This window comes from Carassius gibelio, chromosome A12, assembly GCF_023724105.1.
Source record: "Carassius gibelio isolate Cgi1373 ecotype wild population from Czech Republic chromosome A12, carGib1.2-hapl.c, whole genome shotgun sequence".
Classification (NCBI taxonomy): domain Eukaryota; kingdom Metazoa; phylum Chordata; class Actinopteri; order Cypriniformes; family Cyprinidae; genus Carassius; species Carassius gibelio.
In genome coordinates this window covers 11,776,439-11,797,607 of record NC_068382.1, presented here as the reverse complement: position 1 = coordinate 11,797,607, position 21,169 = coordinate 11,776,439, and the positions used below count along the sequence as shown (strand labels likewise).

Sequence of the window (21,169 nt, the reverse complement as noted above, 5' to 3'; positions counted from 1 at the left end):
ATATATATATATATATATATATATACATATATAAATTATACTTTTTGTAGTTGCACACCTCTGACTGATCTCTGGTTTTCACAGAAAGCCACACATCCTCACTAAAGGGAAAGTGATTTCTTGCTCACACCTAAGGTAAGAAATGTAGTTTTTATTTATTTATTTTTTTTAAAAATAAGCTCCGCTCTAATTGTCTCGTTCCCTCTCTCTTTATTTGAAGACTCTGAAAGCCACCCATGCAAGCATGTGAAAGACTAAATCCACAGCTACAGTTCCTGACCTGGTGCTTAACCTTTAGAACATACTGTATTTTTACCACAAGATGAATTTTAAAGTTGCATTATTTTGTCTTTTTGTTTTTCTTTTATTTTTAAGGCTATGGATTTTTTTTAGTACACTGTACATAAATGAACTTTGATTATGAAAAAAAAATTATATTCTATAAAGTTAATATATGCGATTAAAACAAAAGCCTGGAGCTTAACATCAGAATTGCTGCTCAGACATACAGACTCAGGATTTTCGCACTTGTGAAGATGAGACGAGCGCTCCCTTTAAGGAATCAAACCTGGGAAAGACAAGAACATTTATATGCTGCATCGGCAGAGAAAGACTGCTTGTCTCTAGGCTTCAAGTTATGATGTCACCGTTTCCACACATCGGTTGAGAGAACTGTCTCAAAGGAGCAGCCTTTGCTAATGCTACACGTGCACTTACGTCACAGTTAACCTGGACACACTTGAGGACATAAGATGTTTGCTTTGCTGTCTCTTTAGCATCTCATTGTATTACTCTCTATCTGAAATTCCTCAATCAGACCTTTCTAGAATGCAAGTTCATTGCATCTTTTTTTGTTTTTAATTCTCACTGTTTATTTTTCTTGAATCAATTAGATTTTAGTCAAGATAAAACTGTGAATTTAAGTTGAACTGTACTATCAGTTGTTTGTTTTTGGTCCTGTATCAGGAGGTTCAATAGAGACACTTTCAGTAAAGCCACTTGTAATGTAGACCATGGTCTCTGAACAGTTGTCAGATTTTTTGTTCTTCAGCAAAAAGAAAGAGACATGAAAATGGTTATATTCACCTTCATTTTACTGTAGCATGTTAAAGTAAATGTATACAGTGTACAATATGTTGAGTGAGAGAAAACGGCCTTAATGTCTGAAATTGTAATATTTTCTCTCACTATGTTTACAGTGTTTTGTTGGAGTGAATGAACGTATGTGATGATGGGACGTGTTTGGTTTTGTAAAGTGTGGGGTTTCCTTTTTTACATATAAAGAATGACTTGTGAGATATGTTTTTTGAAAATATCTTAATTGATGTCAAGGTGTAGTATTTTTTTTTAAAAGCTATTATCTCCGCATTCGGAACTCAAACATAGCTTAAGACTTCAATTTAATGTGCTTCTGCCCTATACACCAGCAAATCAGAATATAATTGTCATTTATTTGTCTGGATAACCCAATAGCAGTTAGGCTTGTGGACAAAATGTACTGAAAGCAGCTTAATATAAAACTGCACAAAACATTAATTGCAAGATTAGAGCACACATTACTTGCAAAGCAATAACATGCAAAACGGTTCAACTTTTCGCTACTAATGCAAGCCTGCTCCATAAATACATGAGTTAAAAAAAAAAAAACAATCCTAGCAGTGTCTCTGCAATAAACTATGAGAAATATAAAACATTCACATAAAAGCTCTCAAATGACTAGCTGTAAATACATAGTTTTATATCTATGGAGTTCCCAAAAAACTTTAAATAATTAAAATAGTGATGGTATTTGTGTTATTTGCAAACATAGTAAAAAACTAAACATAAGTTCACATAACGTTGCCAGTATTACAAAAATAAAATACATTAACTTATATAAGTAACAAATTAAATCGGAAGGTGAATCAAATTGGTGCAGTTTCCATTATTCTTAAAAAGACATCATTAGTAAGAGAACTTCAGAAATAGATTTTTTAACAGTATTTTATAATACTATAAGGACCTTAAAAACATAATAAATATAATATGTAAAAGCTTTCTGGTTATTTTCTCTTCCAATTAATGCAACCAGTCCTGCTGATTTGGATGACTATGACATGACACAAATAAAAGTAAAATCATTTAAAACTACTGACTAACAATGAATAATATTTGAAATCATACGATAGCACAAAAAAAATACACTCGGCAAGACTCCCTGCCATATGGATTATTTTCTGTATTCACAGACTACACCTGAAATTTCTGAAAAACTGAATGGAATTGACATTTACAGTAGTTTGGTATACTTTACATACATTTCATCAACATCTAATCAATACTAAAGCTTAAATTTAGACTTTTGCCTTGCGAACATCTCCATTTAACTATACCTCGAAATTTGCAATAGGTTCTGGTTGTATGCAGCAGGGGGCGCTAATTACTCTATATTACACCCGCACATGAAATTAGTCAAATATCGTAGTATAGTTGAATCAGTCATCACTCTTTAGGCAAAGTTCGTTTTGACAAACATTCAGAATATAAATGCATCATCACCATCACTGTCTTCCATTCACAATCCATTCAGAGATAAATATTTTTAGCACATTACCCCTTCGATTACCTCAGGACCTATACAGACACCATCATATCTAAAAACTTGTCCTTCGTGTTCAGAGAGCTTGTGTCTCGTCTGTCACCTCCTGCAACATGCCCGACCCCATGTGAAGGTTTCCACTTGAAGAGTGATTATTAAACCCAAACTGAAGGTCTATGGCTCACTTTTTAGTGGCCACTCGCCGTTTCCTAGTAGCCAGCATGTCATAGAAAGGATCCCTGCTAATGCTTGCCCTGTAGGATAGCAACAATAAAACAGAGATTCTACAATCAAAGCCTAGAAATATACATCCAACAATAAAACAGAGATTCTACAATCAAAGCCTAGAAATATACATCCATATAAAACAGTAACAGTATTTTCTGGGAGAAAAAGATTAATAAAAAGATACAGGGTTCTTTTATTTAGGGTGTTTATTTCCTTGCAGCCCCACAGGACACACTGAGGCAGATTTTAATGTAAAACACCAGGCTAAACTGACCACAGTCAGTCAGAGGACATGTGTTACATAGACGTCTACAGTGCCACAGATTTTCAACTAGTGTACACAAATGGCCTAAAGAGACCTACATAAGACCTAAACATACATTTCCCACGTGGCCACGTCTTTTAAAACAAGTTTTAGGCAGAGGAAAAAAAAGCTATAGTCATGGCCAACAGCAAAAGACTAAGTGGTCTTAAACTTCCCCTTCTCCAGTAAGTGCTGGAGAATGCTGATTTATCCTCAGGAAAGACCATTTCACCTTCAGAGGACGTAGGTCACTCAGAATCCATTACAGTCTTGTCAGTCCTAAAATGTGAGGTTTGTACACTATATGTACTTGGCTGATATTTTGCCTTGTTTTTAAGTAAAAACATCCTTAAAACAAAATAAATTGAACTGATATTAAAACTTATTTCAGAGAATGAATTTGACTGATTGACTTAGCATCCATTCATTCAAACAATTATTATCATTTTATTAAAGCTGCGGTAGGTAACTTTTGACGCTCTAGCGGTTAATAAACAGAACTGCTTGCGTCTTGCGGAAGAACATTGTAGCCGGAACTACTTCTCTCTGTTTATGTCTATGAAGAATCACAAAGGTACTGGGTTACTCCGCCGCGGTGCCCCCGAAGCAATCTAAAATAGTCCGAATATAAACACTTATTATAGGTGCACCCTAGTGATTCAGGACAAGCTAAAAACACGGTTTGGAAAATGGATTCATGGTGTACTCGCTTATTTTATACATTTTCCTACATTTTGAACACAAAGTTACGGACCGCAGCTCTGATTGGTTATTTTTTATGGGGAGCGGATGAATTTCTGCAAATGGCAATAGGACCCACTGGGAGGAGCCAGAGGAGCTTGATTTTTTCAGATTATCTGTCTCATATTCTACTGTCAGGACATAATGACAGGTTTAACAAATATGTAAAAAATATATTTTTACACAAGTTACCTACTGCAGCTTTAAATCTAACAATGTAAAAAACAAAACAAAAAAAACATAAAAGTATTTTTATTAAATAAAAGATTATTTTCTGCAAACAAGTCTTGTTTTTTTTGCAGTGCACAGCCAAGGTCTGAAACACTGGAAACACTCTTCTTCATCTTATCAGCACACAATGGCGATGTTTCTTGATAAGAGAAGCCAATGTTCCTTTCTGAGCATCTGTGGGTGTGTGTATATGACCTACAACCAGCACACATCGGTTATCTGCAAAGAGAATAACGAGGGCTGACACGGTGAAGCCTTACTTGATGGATTTGATCCACTCTTCTTTCTCCTCCGGCGTGGGTGCAGATATTCTGTACACCACGTGATTCCCCTCCACCACCTTCCCATCAGCCTCTGTCTTGCACGCCTTTATTACCTGCCCCTTATGACTGGGGTTGTAGAGCTCAAAGCAATTCTGAAAGGTCGAAGCATGAAATGGATAGAATATAAAAAATATAAAGAAAAGAATATAATCGAACTTTGAGCTTGAAGTAGAAACATACTGGTTTTCTTGGTTCTTCCACCTCTCTTATACTAAGATTCTCCAGTGGAATGATCCCCCGAGGCTCTTTGTCCTGTGATCATATGAGTAATGGATTGTGTTCATTTGTTATTAAAGCAATTAGTTTTAGACTTAATCTGTAATATGTTTCCCTAAATGTGATGTGGATGGTGGGGACTTACGGAAACGCAAAAGTGAGGGAACTAACTATGTGCACATTAAGCAACTTCTCTCTGCCTCTTGATCTAAATCTGGCACACAACTAGGGAACAAATGCATTATTTCCTTCCACTTTGCTGATGAGATGACAGTGGGGACATTGGTGCTTTGGGTCCATTAGTGCATGCATGCTCACTTTGAGGTCATGTATATGTGAGCGTACTCATAAACACTGACACATTTAAGCATGTGTACACATTAAACATGTACTTACTGATGACATGTCCTGCACTACAAAGATTTTTGTCCAAATTAAATGCTCAAAAATGACAATGGCCCTCCCCTTATACCAGCTGAAACTAACAAATTGCAAATTGTGGCTGTAACTAGACTTTTGGCTAGAAACTTCAAAAATACATCAACACAGGAAAAAATAAATAAATTGTTCCATTTCATGGAATGTTTCTTAGGATCTTGTTTTATCTTTATTGTAAATGTGAAGCTTGTGAGGAGTGCTGGTGTCTGCTTAGACAATGAACAAACCATTTCTTAACCGTTCACTCTTTTTCTCCCTCACTTCCTCTTCTATCTGACCTCCTTTCACCCCTATCTTAACTATCTGAATCATCAATAGATTTTATAGATAAATCCTGAATCTGTTTACTGCTCAAACAGGACATACAGAGCAGTTCTACTTACTGTTGTATATTCAAAGTAATATAGACAGTTATCTGTCAAAATGAACCACCTCCTCTTCCAGGTCTTCACTCTTCCCCCTGCGATTCAGATACAGAGAATACAAATAAATAAATATAGGGAAAGTGCTTCAACAATGGCCGATCCTTTATACTGTAAATAAATAACTGCATGACATGGAATTACCAATTAACATTTGCCAAAATCCATTTGATGGATATTAAAGGAACTTTACTCATAAACATTAACTCCATGAAGTGCTATTAAAGCTTTAATGGTCTGCCAATAAAAGCATTATCTATGTAATCCTGATCAAAACCAAAAAAATATTTAAAAGCACTTTAATTACTTTGAATTATGTCACAGTAGCAAATCTGCTGGATGAGCTATAATGTGAAAAAGTTATTAAGTGAGATGTTGGATAATACCACATTCAATCCAATAGTTAATGAAATCAGGGCATGCTCATGGGTTTGAAACCATTAAAGAATGATAGAGGATAGAGGGGCAGACGAACAGGCATACAGAGAGAAAGATATACAAACCTAGTTTTAGCAGCCATCCCTCTCTGTCTGGATTAAAGAATGTGTGAGTTAGATCGTTCCCATCGTCTTCAGGAATTTTGAAAGGCTCATTCTTAATGCTTTCATATAAATTCTGGGAAGGAAAAAACAACATGCAAATGCATATTCTATCATTGCATAACTTAGAGAGGAGTGTGCAGCTCTCTCCAGACTCACTCTGAGCAGCTCCTCAGGCAGATCTCCTCCCTCGTTGATGCCCCGATTCATGGTTATGAATCTTTCCACCGAGGGCTTGTCTCTGACATTAGGGTTGTGCAGGCTGGTGTTGAGCATGATGACAGAGAACGAAAGAACATAGCATGTGTCTGTGGAGAGAAGAAACTTGGACTGGTCAGCTCTGTAGGCCCACAAAGGCAACTTAAATGGAGTATGCATATAAAGATACGATATGGACAATATTCAACTCTCTTTTTTCTCATTTACATTTTTTATGAGTTGACTTCTAAAAAGCATCTTAAGTTTTATGCCAGATATAGGCCAGTTTTGAATGTCTCTGGATCTTTATGCATGACTGCATGCTGACAGAAGTATATTAATGCTTTGGACATTTGCAGACTCTGTTTATGAATTAGTAATCATTCCCTTGCACTTTGTTCAAGCACAGTGTCTTTAGTCCATTTCTGGGGTGGTGTATTTTATACAGTCTCTAACCTTATTCATCTCTGCTGTTATAAAGCTCTGCCCTCAGAGAATCAGAGTTTCTACAGATACTCAAAGTGTGCTGAAATTCAAGAGAGTCGGCTCAGCAGACACAGAAGTAAACACCCACTGCTATGATTGCTTAACAGTTGTGTATGTTTGACATACAGATCGACCGATATGGGTTTTTCTATAGCCGATGCCGATGTTTAGAGGTCAGGGTCAGCCGTTGGCCGATATGTGCTGCCGATTTTTAGGGCCGATATCTTGAAGTTTTCCCCTTCATTTGCATGCTAAAATGTCACACTAATAATAAGTGGACGCACAACATTTCTAAACTTATCATCATTTATTGAGCACTGACTTGAACCATCTCTCGAATCTTAATTTTGTGCACTGCACAGTATTAAAATAAAAAATGTATCCAAAGTTAACGAAACAAATGAATAAACTGACCAAGTATTAATTATATAAAACAGGTAATATATATAAAAGTCAATCATTTACATACAAGTTTTAGAGCATTTATCATAGAATTTTTCACGTTTGTTTAAACATAAATGTAAACTTAAATATACACTTAAATAAAATAAATACAATTTTATAAATAAAAATCAATTAAACTGAAAAATATTAAAAAATAAAATGTATAAAAAATTAATAATAGTAGTGCTGCAAACACATTAGCAACATAAAAATAAAAAATATTATAGTTTAACATTCAGATACATAGGGAATATGGAAACATATGGATATGTGCAGAACGAGACTTGAGCAATAACCTCCAAATACATCTAGCCAAACATGCGCTCGCTCTTGATCTAATGCACTGTAAAAGCCGGATTTTGCACATAATAATAATACCGCTGCAGACGCATTTTGCAGCTCTAAGGTTAATAATTGATTGTTAATTTAAACAACGATCGATCATGGAAATTATCGAATATTGACATCCCTAAATGCAAATGAGTTGGAAACCTGGCTAGTGTTGTCACGTTTGGTGATACAGGAAACAAGGAGAGATCCAAGTGCAGGTATGATGTTTTTTTTGAGGGCAAATCCAAAGGGGTAAACAGTCCAGGCAGTGTCAAACAACATGAAACAGAACAGAACACACGGCAAGGGCAAGACTACGGATAGCATCAAACATTAGACAAGGACTCCGTGACACATACTAGGACAGACCAGGTATAAATACACAGAAGGTGATGAGGGAACTGGAGACAGGTGGGGAATAATCAATTAACTCAAACAAGGAGGAAGGTGACCAAATAAGGGAACAGACAGTAAATAAAGTGCAAGACACCGTGGGAAAGGAGGACACCTAATGGAAACCCAGGGAACACAACCCAGACACTGTGACAATTGTTTGCATCAAACCATGCATCCGAACAAATGCAGTGTTTGTGAGCTGACAACTTCTCCACCCCATTTACAGAGTGAAATTCTCTGACTACCTTTATCTCACAGGACTGTTGTTGAATTTTCCAAAAGTTTTGGCTTGGGGTTCTTCACATGAGGCAGCAGCACTTTCCACTGCACCAATAACACGGTGCTGCCCACCAACGTGCCTGACTTCAAATCGGCACTACTAAACACATATATCGGCCAATGCCGATATATATATATATATATATATATATATATATATATATATAAAATATATAAAATATATATATATATATATATATATATCGGTCGACCTCTACAGCCTACATCTTTCATAGATGGATGCTGCTGATTTAGGTTAAAAATAGATAAATACTTCATACATATCAAACGATCTGTAATAACAGACAAAGCAATAGTGACCACGTATTAAAAACAGTTATTCACACTTGTATGGTGTGACATTACTGTCGGAACCAATATTTTCAATACAGCATCGAATTGTGCCTTGTTTGTAAACAAATCTGTGACGAAATGAAGTAAACAAAAGACCAAGCTCTTACTGTCACGGTCTGGAACTTCATTATAAATAAAGTTCATCCACTCTTTACTAATGTTGCAAAGATTGTGTTTTTCCACAAACTGGCACTGAACAGCAGCTTCTTGTTTTTATAATTCTTCTACGGTTTTTGTGTAGACATGCATTTGGTTTCTCTCATTATTTACACTACAAGCATGAATCAGTGGGCGTGGCTAAACAGGCAGTGATGTAGAAGTAGCAATTGATCTTCAGCAGAGGCGGGGCTTAGCCTCATCATTACATTCCACAAGTGGGACATTCCACAAGCTATAATTTTGGCAGATTGGCTTCAATAGAAACTGTTTTTAATCTAACGAGAAGGTTTTGAGTTCTGAAACTCACAGGATGTTTTTATGGTACAATGACCTTATTATCAAAAGATCAAGGGAATTTTGATTTCTCAGTTCATGACAAAGAGGGGTTCAGGAAGTAAAGATCACTTCTGATTAAAGCTGTACCTGTGGACTGAAAGACACCTGGGTTACACTGGCAATATCGAGCAGCAAAGGCCTCCATCATTCGATCAATTTTCTGTGCTTCACCAGGAAGTCTGAAACTCCACAAAAACTGCCTGTCAGGGAGAAATGGGAATGACACTTAAAATTATAATGATTATTTGTTAGTTATTTTGGTTAGCTTGGCAAAAATTTGATTGAAAATGATATAGGTTCAGTTCTAGATAAACAAACACTATATAGAGCTTAAAAGATCACAATTATTATATTTCCATTTCCATATTCAGAAAACATAGTTTTAATGGATGGTGGAGAAAACAGCAATCTCACCTCAATGCTTGCACCAGGTTAAGATCAGCAAACTCATGAAGCTCCACAAATGCCTGCAAAACCTTAATATTGAAGTCATCTCTAAAAATAATGAGAAAAGGCTTTAAATCAGCAATATCTATTTCCTCATTCATTCCAAGCTCCATCCCAAAGAGATTCATGCACTCTTTATAACCGAGGTCAATCAAAAGACAGTATTGACTTTCAGACATTTAGGAATGAGTTGCTGTTCGTTTGTTCAGGTTTTTTTACAACAGGGTTTGTAGACCAACTAAGAAAGGCACACAAGTACATTCGTTTAAGACCATGTTTGGTGTATGGGTATAAAAAAAAAACATCATTTGAATACATGAGGTATGGGCATAAAGTGTAAGGAAGTGATTTATCACAGCATATGCCTTATGCTAAATATTGTTTTAGAAACTTGTAGTTATTTTCAGTTGTTACAAAAGGGGAAGTCATTTCCTAAAAGAGAATCTAACAACTCACATATAATTTTCAAATTTTGCACAGATAGCAAGACTGGTCTTGCTTTGTGAGCGAGAGCGATGTGACTTACCGTTCCCCTAAATAATCTCCTATAGCAGTTTTGTTTAAGCCTTCTCCTTTATAGAGGAACTGTGCGATGTTCTCAGGTGTGTGCTGCAGAAGATCATTCTCCAAAAGAAACTGGATTCCCTACAAAGATGTTTAAAATGTTATCCACTTCTTGATGTTTGCTCAGGCTCAAAGTAACACATGACCCTGGACATCCTTTTATTTATGGTAAGGTGAATAAAGAAATAGCAACAATAATACCTTTTTAGGATCCATATTGAATTTCTTTCTTCCAACAGCAATCTGCTTGTTCCTCTGAGTGCTTTTGCTGTAATGTGGTGAAAAAAAAGTTTTCTTTTAAAATAACAAATATGAACTAATATTATTTTAGTCTCAATGCTAAACAAAGCGTTGTAATCTGAAAAACCAAAAGAACCATACGTCTCTGTGACACACGTTAAATTCTCAATCTCTGTCATAACTTCTGAGATCTCAAACTTTAACCGCTGCAACAACAAAAAATCACAGAAAAAGTGGTTACTTAAGATATATCACTGAAGTTAATCAAATTCACCAAAGATCTTTCTTAATATTCTTAAAATGAATGCAGTGTATAATAAAATATATTGTATAATATATATATATATATTGTGCAAACAATCACGTTCAGCCCCCATCAGGTGGACATGACAAATGTCAATCACTGAGATATCTTAATGACTTTAAAAAGATAACAGCTACATTAAAGCCGATACCTCAATGTCATCTAGCAGTTCTTTTTTCCTCCGTCTAATGTTGGACAGTTCATCTCTCTCTTCCATTGAGAGATCTTCAGGCACTGTTGAGAAAAAAATATAACATCAATATAAAAGAGATTCTACAAGACATCCAAAGAAGCTGTGTACTTTATATTCCTGACTGTAAGGTCTGTTTTGGGTTTTGACCTAAACTCAAATCCCAAACGTGCCATGTAAGACAAAAAACAATGTTAACTAAACTGGCCTTGGCAACCCAATACCTAGTACTCAAGAAAGAAGCTTGTCTTTTAGGCTCGAAACCATGTATTTTGTGTTAGTACTTCATTCTTGAGGAAACCTATGATATGATTCCAAATGTTCAAGACAACTTGACCTTTCATGCTGAAAGTCATCCTGCATCTAAATAAGAGACTGTATGCCAATCCAACTTTACAACATTGGGGGGCCAGAAGGTTACAGTAAAGAAAACATGTATTGATCAAAGCTGTGGGTGTCATATAACTCTTTTGTAGAGGTTTCAGATGCTTAATTAAGTCATAAAAGACCATAATCTCTTGAACTGACTTTATCATTTCTCAAAACTTTCACAAGCAGGAGAGTGTTTTGGATGATGACCTCAGTTGCTTGTTGCTAAGTGCTTGTAAATGTGGACAATATATATAAGTGCATTATGTAACTGCGCCTCAGACACAGGATTAGACAAGAGACGGGGTTCATAAGAGGGCCAGGGGGGAATTTCCTGCGGGCGTCTTGTTCTGCCTCGTGACAATGGAAGGGAAGTTAAGAATGAGTGCATGAATCAGGGTTCAATCTTAACAATAACATTATAGGGTGATTCATTGCAGTCATTCTGAGCTTTTATATTGAGTGCAGTGGTTTTTTTTCAATCTTTTATTATTATATAAAAGCTACTAAATCTTAATGAGGAGCCATTTGTTCGTTACACACCAGGGTCTGGTCTGGGTATGGTCAAATGTAACTTCGGTCAAAATAGAATATTTCTTCAAGATATGAACATTCTGTGCCTCTAACTTGCCTGAGGAATTGGCAAAAATCAGAAGAACAGAAGTAAATTCCCTTCTTATGAAGTTAAGTCACTATGTCCTGTTGCTCATCATGAAAATCAGTTTATCTTCATCAAGACACTGCATTGATTGGCACTTTGGCAGGCATTATTATTACCAAGTTGCTTTCCATATTATTCATATAAACCATTATTCAGAGTTTTTGGGAAAAGGAAAAACAACAAAGACTATCAGTGTTTAATCAGTGGCTCGTGAGGCTCCTTGTCTTGTGGGAAAACAGCAATGTTGGCTTTATGGAAAACTGTCCATTCCAAAGCTTCATTCCATCAGAATGAGTGACACTTTGCTAAGAAACTATAACAGCAGTTTGTAAAAAAAACAAAAACAAACCCGAAGGTTCTTTAAATTTGGTATAGCCTAAATTAGACACAATTCAACTGAAAATTGCTGCAATGTGATCTCATGAGAAATCGTTTGCATTTTGCGTAAAATGTGTTTCAACAAAACGTACATTTACATATGTTTTTATGACAATAACATTTTTAGAGCATCTAACGTACAATATTGACATATTAACAGCATTTTAACACTTTAAAGAGTGTAATAATAAAAACTACCTAATCATCGGGAAGAAGGAGGCGGGAACCGGCACACAATCAAAACATAATTTTAATGCCAAAAATAAACACAAAACAGCGAGTCAGCCCCTCACGGCGACTGACGCGCACAAATAAAAAGCAAACACATAAACTAATGTCCCAGGCCTGGTCCTCTCTCGTCCTTCACTATAGTCGCTCCAGTTTTATATCCTTCCATCTCCTACGTGGGACTCGATACTAGCGGTGGGGCACAGGTGTAGCTCATCTCCAATCACTACACCTGGCCTCACTCCTCGTTCCCACGCCTCTCGGCCCCGCCCCACTCGCCACAAAGAGTTACACTTTTTTATACTTTATACTTGTTTTTCTTTATTATTTGCACATATTTTTAAGAAATAGCTACGGTTAGGTTTAGAAATAGGAGTGGGCTGAGTGGATATAAAATATATTTTTTTATGTTATATATATTGTTACTAAAATGGTGGATCCCTGCATATTTTGGTCAGTGACGTTTTAGATATTTTTAAATTCACTATAAAATAGTTAGGTTTAGGTCTAAAAACCGTAATCACTTATCGATAAAATACACATTGATACAAAATGAGAATGATATAAAAGATTTGTAAATATTTTACATTTTACACATTGAAAATAGTATTTTGTGCTCACAAATGATACATTCTAATTCCTACGTATAAACAATGAGACCAGGCTTGAAAATCACATTTAAGTTTGTGGGAAAAGATTAGATGAATTCATGTTGACATTCTGAATAAATATATATTAAAGGATTTGCAGCAAACACTGCATCCTGGTCTCTAACACCCTCTTTAATCTACACTCTGGCCTCAATCACTCTAACTATATCTTATCCTTATTCTCAATATCTGCACGGGCCACCAGCTGCTCTAAATCCACAGGCTTACCCATTGATATTAACCACACACTCAGGCAAGGGCCCACAGAACAGGAAGTGTGCTGCACACACAGATGTTCCCCAGCCACTATCCTAACCAAATATGATAAAAGTGCATAAACCATCTATACAGACTTGTGTGGGCTATGTGTTGGTCCACTGCACATCATCTTTGCTTGAGTTAATGTACTGTATCTGTCAGTCATAATAATGTACATATTACCATAATATAGCTGATAATAAGATACCTAGTACCAAGCTTGAAGATGATATGGGACTGGTAGGCACGTTAGATAGTCTTTTTTATACTGTTTTTGATGATACACTTAATAACCTGTTTTCCAGAAATAAGGATACTTAATTACTGTTAACCAGTGAGAAAGATGGAATGGGCTGAGAGCTTACCTCTTTTCAAAAAATAAAAAAGCTGCTTTCTGATCAGTCAATTAAATGCAGCTTTTGTGAGTATCAGAAACATGAAAAAATCTTACCCATTCCAAATATTTGAACAGCAAGTTATGCTAATACACATTACACATATTTAGTTTTTAATTTTAAGCATATCTTCGACATGTAACATTCAAACTAGACTCTATGGATATTGATATTCCTAACACAAAATAAACACAACATAAAAAAGCTTGGTGATTCAACAAACCAAACAATTCAGTCATTAAACATGATTTAAACTATGTACCAGTTACCAAATCTTATGTAATGCCCACAACCCCTTGTAATGTCTCTTTCTTTAGAAAGCCTGCAAATGATAAAAATGCAATGCTAAAGAATGCATGGGTACTGAATACTGCATTCCTGACAAGAAAGAGACGGGGCTCTGGGACGTTCCTGAAAAACTGGACAAGGGTCCTTTGTACTACTGACTGTTTGTTTTTAAATCTCCTGCTGGGACAAAATGTTTTGACAACCCCATCAAAAACCTATTTAGGTTTTTAACTTCCCCTTTCACATTTTTAAAAAGAATATGAAAATATTTGCATTCAACAACCATAATTCACCATCCACCAACTGTCCAACTGGCACTATAGTTCATAAAATATTATAGAATACCTTCCAGACTTTCTTCAAATTAATTCCATATGTGACACTTAGACCACAACAAACACACTGAAAGATCTCTCTCATTCTTCAGTCTGGTCCACTCACAATAATAAAGATGCATCCACACAATAAATGTTTGACACCATCTTAAAGTCTGCAATATTCACAGATCAAAATCTCAAAATCGTCAGCAAGCCTAAACATCAAATCGGTACTCATGATGTCTCAGTATCAGATCTATCAATATTCGGAACGGATATTACTCTGCAGTGAAATGTAAACACTACAATGTTTTTTGATATAATAACGTGGCTGATATTGTCTTGCCTTTAAGCAGATTTGCCAGGCACGGTGACCTTCGGATCTCTGCTGGTGCAGTCACACCGTTGATGAGGTTTTGACCACTTCCTGTGTCATGCCTGGTGCCAGACGGCTCCTCAGGAGAGCCTGGAACAGACACCGGTGGCATCAGACGCAGACAATGAGTGTCATGCCTCACTATCTCTCCTCTAATCAGTCTGAGAAAGTCTGCATCTGGTTAGACCTTAACTTAGGACAAAGCAATGATTTAAAAAAAAATTAATGGCCTTAAATTTCTGGTTCTGATAGAGAGTGTTAAGAGGGCTGTCCTTGACGTACTATCAGTCTTTCTTTGCCGTCAACCAATCTGCCACAAAAACAGAGTTTTCCATTTGGTTTTTCCCACGGTAAGATAAGACAAATAGCCATTGAGTCCAAGACTTTGAAGTTTACAAGATACAAGAGGCACTGGAAAGACCTACTGAGTTAATGGTACCTCTACAGCTCTGTGCTCTCTTGTTCTTGTAGACATTTACAATTGGTCTTTGTCAGATAAAGTGATTACGACGGTAAATCAACATAGTAGTGAAACTGGCTCAAAAGTGCTCCAGATGTCTGGATTTTAGGTCTGTTTTCTGTTTCTGTTTTTCTTTTTTTACACTGATATACCAAAACAAATCTCAGACCGTAACAGCCAGAAATGAAATCATTAGCATTATCTCCACTGTATATTTGGATGATCCCATATTTAGCAACTAAATGCAGAATCACTGTGGAAAAATCATCTCAAAAGAGTCGACTTAAAGGGTCATGAAACCCCAGACTACTTTGGCACTAGCATTATTTTTTTCACTGCCACTTGTCCAAAATCAAGTTTTATCATGTTTTATATTTCCAAAATAGTCAACACAATAACTCATCGACCAGATGGCTAAAATCACTGTAGTACTGTTAAGGTGTCAAATTTAATATCTAAATATGGAACAACAATAGATAATTTAAAAAGATAATTTAAGGCTATTATTGTGTTAAATGGGAAAAGTATGGAAGCCCATTTCCGCAAACAAATAAAAAATAAAAATAGGAAATTGTAACTTTTTTATCTCACAATTTTTTTCTTTGAATTGGGTGATACAAAATCGCAATTTTAGATGTATAAACTTGCAATTATGAGAACATATCAGCCCTTTTTTCCACTCAAACATGAACTTTATAACTCGCAATTGAGAGATTATATCTCACAATTCGAAAAGAGAAAAAAAATCTGAATTGCAATATATAAACTAGCATTTGAGAGAAAAAAAAGTTTGTTTAATTATCTCACAATTCTGAATTAATTTTTTGCAATTGTGTGTTTATATCCCGCAATTCTGACTTTATAACTCGCAATTACGAGAAGAAAAGTCTAAATTGTTAAATGTAAACTCGCAACTGCGATAAAAAATGTCGTCATTGTGAGATAAAGTAAAGTAAATGAGTCATTTTTTCATTTGATTCGTTCAAATGGCTGATTCATTCAGGAATAAAGTAAATAGGCATGTTCCGCCGTGTCCGAAATCACATACTTCCCTACTATATAGCAGGTGAAAAACACAATGTGAGGCAAGTAGAATGTCCGAATTCAAAGTATTCGAAAAACAGCTCGAATTACCTACTTCTTCCGCCTGGATTCTGAAGTGCACATTCGAAGGACACTTTAGCTGAGTCTAATTTAGAAGGCTGCACCCTCTGGAGGTCGCATTCAAAGGCTGCATACATCATGTCTTATTTTAGAAAAGTAGGACACTTCGAATGGAATCTTCAAATGCAACCTTCTTTCACAGGAATTCGGAGGAGGCATGAGATGTATCCTTCGATGCTACAGATAACCCACAATTCTTTGTGTCACCATAAATAACCATTGTTTATTCGAATAACCATTGTTTATTGGTAGTGCTGACAGCTGTAATGTTACACACAAGCGAAGCTGTGGTGTTTAAATATAAATATTTTCAAGTTCTTCTTTAAGCTGAAGTGACATACAGCCAAGTATGTTAATCCATACTCAGAATTTGTGCTCTGCATTTAACCCATCCCAAAGTGCACACACACGCCGTGAACACACACACACGGAGCAGTGGGCAGCCATTTATGCTGAGGCACCTGGGGAGCAGTTGGAGGTTCAGTACCTTGCTCAAGGGCACATCAGACGTTGTTTTACCGGCCCAAGACTCGAACCCACAACCTAAGGTTGCCGGCAGCCATATCACCCTGGAGCCCAAGACCGGTTTCCCACTGAAGCTAAGCAGGGCAGTACCTGGATGGGAGACTTCCTGGGAAAACTAGGTTGCTGCTGGAAGAGGTGTTAATGAGGCCAGCAGGGGGTGCTCACCCTGTGGTCTGTGTGGGTCCTAGCGCCCCAGTATAGTGATGGGGACACTATACTGTCAACGAGCACCGTCCTTCGGATGAGACGTTAAACCGAGGTCCTGACTCTCTGTGGTCATTAAAAACCCCAGGATGTCTTTCGAAAAGAGTAGAGGTGTAACATCGGCATCCTGGCTAAATTCGCCCATTGGCCTCTGACCATCATGGCCTCCTAGTAATCCAATATCTGCTGATTGGCTTCATCACTGTCTCCTCTCCACCAATAGAACATCACAGTCCAGCCCACAGCTGGTGCCGGAAGTAAAAATTCAATGCAATTTCTGCATTGACATTTGGGGTATAAGCCATAAAAATGTAACCATACATGATAGACTTAAAACCAGCCATGGCTGTACTAAGCGATAGTATATGCTCACATAAATGCAAAAGGATCATGGGCCACTAACCTTGTTTTGATATAAATGCCTTTTATTCGCGATGTCTTGGCTAAGTACTTTATTACCCACAATCCTGAACAATCCCACAATCCCACAGTGATGCATCTGATTGGTGGAGCTCGGTAACCGTCTGGTTAAAACCTGCGAAGGTCCGTGAAGACTGAAGATCATTAATAAAAAAATTACATAAAATAAAAACCTGTGTTGCATTTTTGCACGGTAGACTTATCAGTGCAATCATGATCTCCTTGGCTGCCATGAGCGTTTTGCAGGGAGGTTGGTAACTTAGCTAGGCTACTGTAAGTTAGCCTTCATATGGTATGAGACATATCAAGCATTTTGTAATGCCACTGTCAAAACAATATTTAGTCTAGGCATACCTTTTTGTGCATTTACTGAACATTTGTGTAATGACAACGACATGTGTTGACGACTGAGCGGTGATTGCAGTCAGGTACAAAGCACTGCACCATGTTGCTGACGTTATTGTTAACAACTTTCACACATGCACACAATATATAAAATACATGATGATAAATATAAAAATCAATACACAATACCTATATAAAACACTATTTATTTATTGTAAATTCACTACATTCACTATATAAAATAAAATTCACTGGAGGAAAAAGTTTGCGCGAGCGGCCATCATCAGATTTTGAAGTTGCTCAAAAGGCTCGTTCGCGGTTGTAGCTTCAGTCGAATTCAATGAGGCGCGGTTGTTTATGGGATGAGTAGTTCCTGTGCTTGAAATAAAAATATGTACAGTCTTGTACCTTTGACTTTTTTTGGATTTTCTCTTAATTTTTTCACTCGAAATGATATGTTATATGCTTATGAGTTCAGCCGTAGCTGGTTATCCTCACACATGCTCTAAAACTCTTTAGATACGGATTTTTCCAAAAGTCAATGGAAGAAATGAATGGGAAATTTACTTCCGGCACCAGAGCTCTCTCGGGCTGTGGGTGGGACTGTGATGCTCTATAAGCCAGTGTGTGGTGGGCGTTCTGGCGCACTATGGCTACCGTCGCATCATTCAGGTGGATGCTGCACACTGGTGGTGGATGAGGAGATACCCCCTGACTATGTAAAGAGCTTTGAGTGCATAGAAAAGCGCTATATAAATGTAATGAATTATTATTATTATTATTAAGGTTTAGGTGTCATACTCTCTAACCAACCACTAGGCCACAACTTCCCCATTACCTCAGTTGGTAGATGTGGTAAACAGGATTACAAGTGTTTAATGATTTTGAAATGTTGAGAACATTTCTTTGCAAGGCGAGAAATTATTAATTTCTTTAATCCTCTGGTATTCTACATTTAACTAGAGTGCGAGCGCAGCAATGCTATAAATGTGTTGGCATAGCAATGTGATACTTCCTGTTTTCTTTTCCGCATGTCCTACAAATTATATTTAATTTAATTATGGGTTGAGAACACTTCGTATACACATCCTTCAGAGGATATGACCTACAGATGATGCAACCTTCGAAATGAGACACAGCATTCATACTACCAATATTCATACTATATAGAACGTACTTTTCTACTGGTCGTGAAGTATATTAAAATTAAGCAACTATTCAGACAGTAGTCAATTTTGGACACACTGAAAGTGTCCGAATTCAGGTCTCCACTTTCAATTCCGCCCCCAAGTGCAAGCGTCAACTCTCGCCGATCGGTCTGTGCAACGCCGCATGAAGTCAAACACTCCTAATGACTCTTTATAAATGGGCGATTAAATCCTTGGTTCACCAGATTTGTTCAAAAGGCAGATTTTTTACAAGGGAGGATGCTTTCAAAAATAATGCCATAAAAAGATTTTATTTATCAATTTACATCTATTGGCTAAATCAAATATACATTTGGTGTGACCACACTTTGCATTTCCAGGTGTACTTGTGCATAGTTTTTCAGGTAGTTTTCTTCAAGCATCTTGGAGACGTTGCCACAGTTCTTCTGGATTTAGTCTGTCTCAGTTTCTTCTGATTCTTCATGTAATCCCAGACGGATAAATATCTATATATATATATATATATATATATATATATATATATATATATATATATATATAGATATATATATATATATATATATATATATATATATTATGGCTGCTGGATCAATGGTGCCCAATACTGCCCTTGGAGGACCAAGATCCTGCAGGTCACACTTGCCTGGAAGTCTAGCGAGTCTAAAATGAGTCTGAAGTATGAGTATGACCTTGATTAACTAATTGAGGTCTGTTTGATTAGGGTTGAGGCTAAACTCTGCAGGATAGTGGCCTTCCAGGAACAGGCTTGGACACCAACACCACCCAACACTGCACAGCTTGCACGTCTCATTTAACAAGCACACCTGATTCAGGTAAACAGCTCATTACCAAACTCTGTGTGTGTCAGACAAAGGAGCAGTGTCATTGTCTTCCAGGAACGTGGTTGGGTACATAGATAGTAACCATGTACTATGAAATGTCGCGTTGAATGAAATCCAGCATCTTGCCATAAGATGGCATGGACATCACATTCGATTTTCAGATTTCGAGGCATTTTGGATACATGTTAATGTTTATAAACGAAGTGCAAAATGTTAAATCTGAAGAGTGGACGCTCTGAATCCACAGAATAAATCTCTCATTCTTCTCCACACATTCACACTAACAGATCAGTCTGCAAGTTTCTTTGTGACAAGCAGTGCATTGCAGTAGCTTCTTTTGGAACCATTTTACATGATGGAGAAGATATACAGAAAATAACCAGCCCTTTTTATTTAATTTTTTGTCTGAAACATCAGTTATTGTTTGTTGAAATGTTGTATAAAGCAACATTGGTCTCCCAATTGTGCTGTTGTACTGAATGTCAGCACCGCTACAGTAGAGTGCAGAATGGCACTCAAGTAATACGCTACTGTTCAGTTCTGAAAGTAGTATTTTCCAATTAATAAACTGGTAATTTATGTTCCAAAAAAAAAAAATACTAGCACTTGACTCTTTAAATGCCTCGTGATCCCTCTTGGCTCCACAACTGTTCTCATAAACATCTCGCAAGCAGCTTCAAAGGATCTCCACATCAAACAAACTGTCGACCTACATATGAACAGCCATATGTACGGCTCTGGCAATAAGACTGAAGCGACGTTCAAATTCTCATTAAAACACAACGATAAGCAAGAACACTACGTAAAAACGAAACACCTTTTATAAATAGCAGATTGTTAAAGTGTAAATAAAGTAACTTTTTCTTATCCAATAACTGATAACAGTATTAAGAGTAAGAACAGTAGAAAATGTTACATTAAAGTTTACTTTTTTCCCCCTCTGTGTTTAGTGCTGATGATTGATGAAATATCCTTCACTAAACCGAGTGAGCTGTCTATCGAGTGTTGGGCATCAAAACGCGTCCGAATCAACTGCACGCGACTGTTACGCTCAGAAATGCCGTCTAGGTTGGTTTTGAAACAAACCAGAGATTGACAGCTGCTTGTACTTGCGTATAAAACAAACCTTACCTCGGTTATCTTCATCCATGTTTATTCTGTGAAGGGACTTGATGTAAATAACGTCCTACTTAGATTACTACCCAAATAATATAACACTGGTCTGGATCCAGTTCAAGGGCTGCTCTAATTGACATTCGCATATTCTATAAATTGCTGCCTAGATGAACATAAATCTTGGCGAAATAAATAAATATGCAGACCGCTCTCCGCCAGCTCCCATTCGCCTTCATCCATAGAGAGGCTTGTGTGAA

At 36.8% G+C, this 21,169-nt stretch overlaps 2 protein-coding genes across 4 annotated transcripts in view; one reads left to right on the top strand and one right to left on the bottom strand.

Moving 5' to 3' along the window:
- Window positions 1-1,321, top strand: part of LOC128025108 (ubiquitin carboxyl-terminal hydrolase 42) — a 16,271-nt gene extending 14,950 nt beyond the window's left edge. For all 3 annotated transcript variants that reach the window (XM_052611124.1, XM_052611127.1, XM_052611126.1), the window contains exons 18-19: window positions 85-135; window positions 221-1,321. In XM_052611124.1, coding sequence (XP_052467084.1) covers window positions 85-105 — 21 coding nt within the window. In that variant the 3' untranslated portion in view covers window positions 106-135; window positions 221-1,321. The remainder of the gene's footprint in view (window positions 1-84; window positions 136-220) is intronic.
- LOC128025120 (cytohesin-3) lies at window positions 1,077-21,169 on the bottom strand. Its single transcript, XM_052611160.1, has 13 exons — window positions 20,928-21,169; window positions 10,709-10,791; window positions 10,395-10,459; window positions 10,215-10,281; window positions 9,976-10,094; window positions 9,417-9,497; window positions 9,090-9,202; window positions 6,180-6,328; window positions 5,985-6,096; window positions 5,443-5,519; window positions 4,586-4,657; window positions 4,343-4,497; window positions 1,077-2,832 (listed from the first exon to the last, which is right to left on the bottom strand). The coding sequence occupies exons 1-13, from the start codon at window positions 20,944-20,946 to the stop codon at window positions 2,760-2,762; spliced, it is 1,185 nt and encodes a 394-aa protein (XP_052467120.1). The 5' UTR covers window positions 20,947-21,169; the 3' UTR covers window positions 1,077-2,759.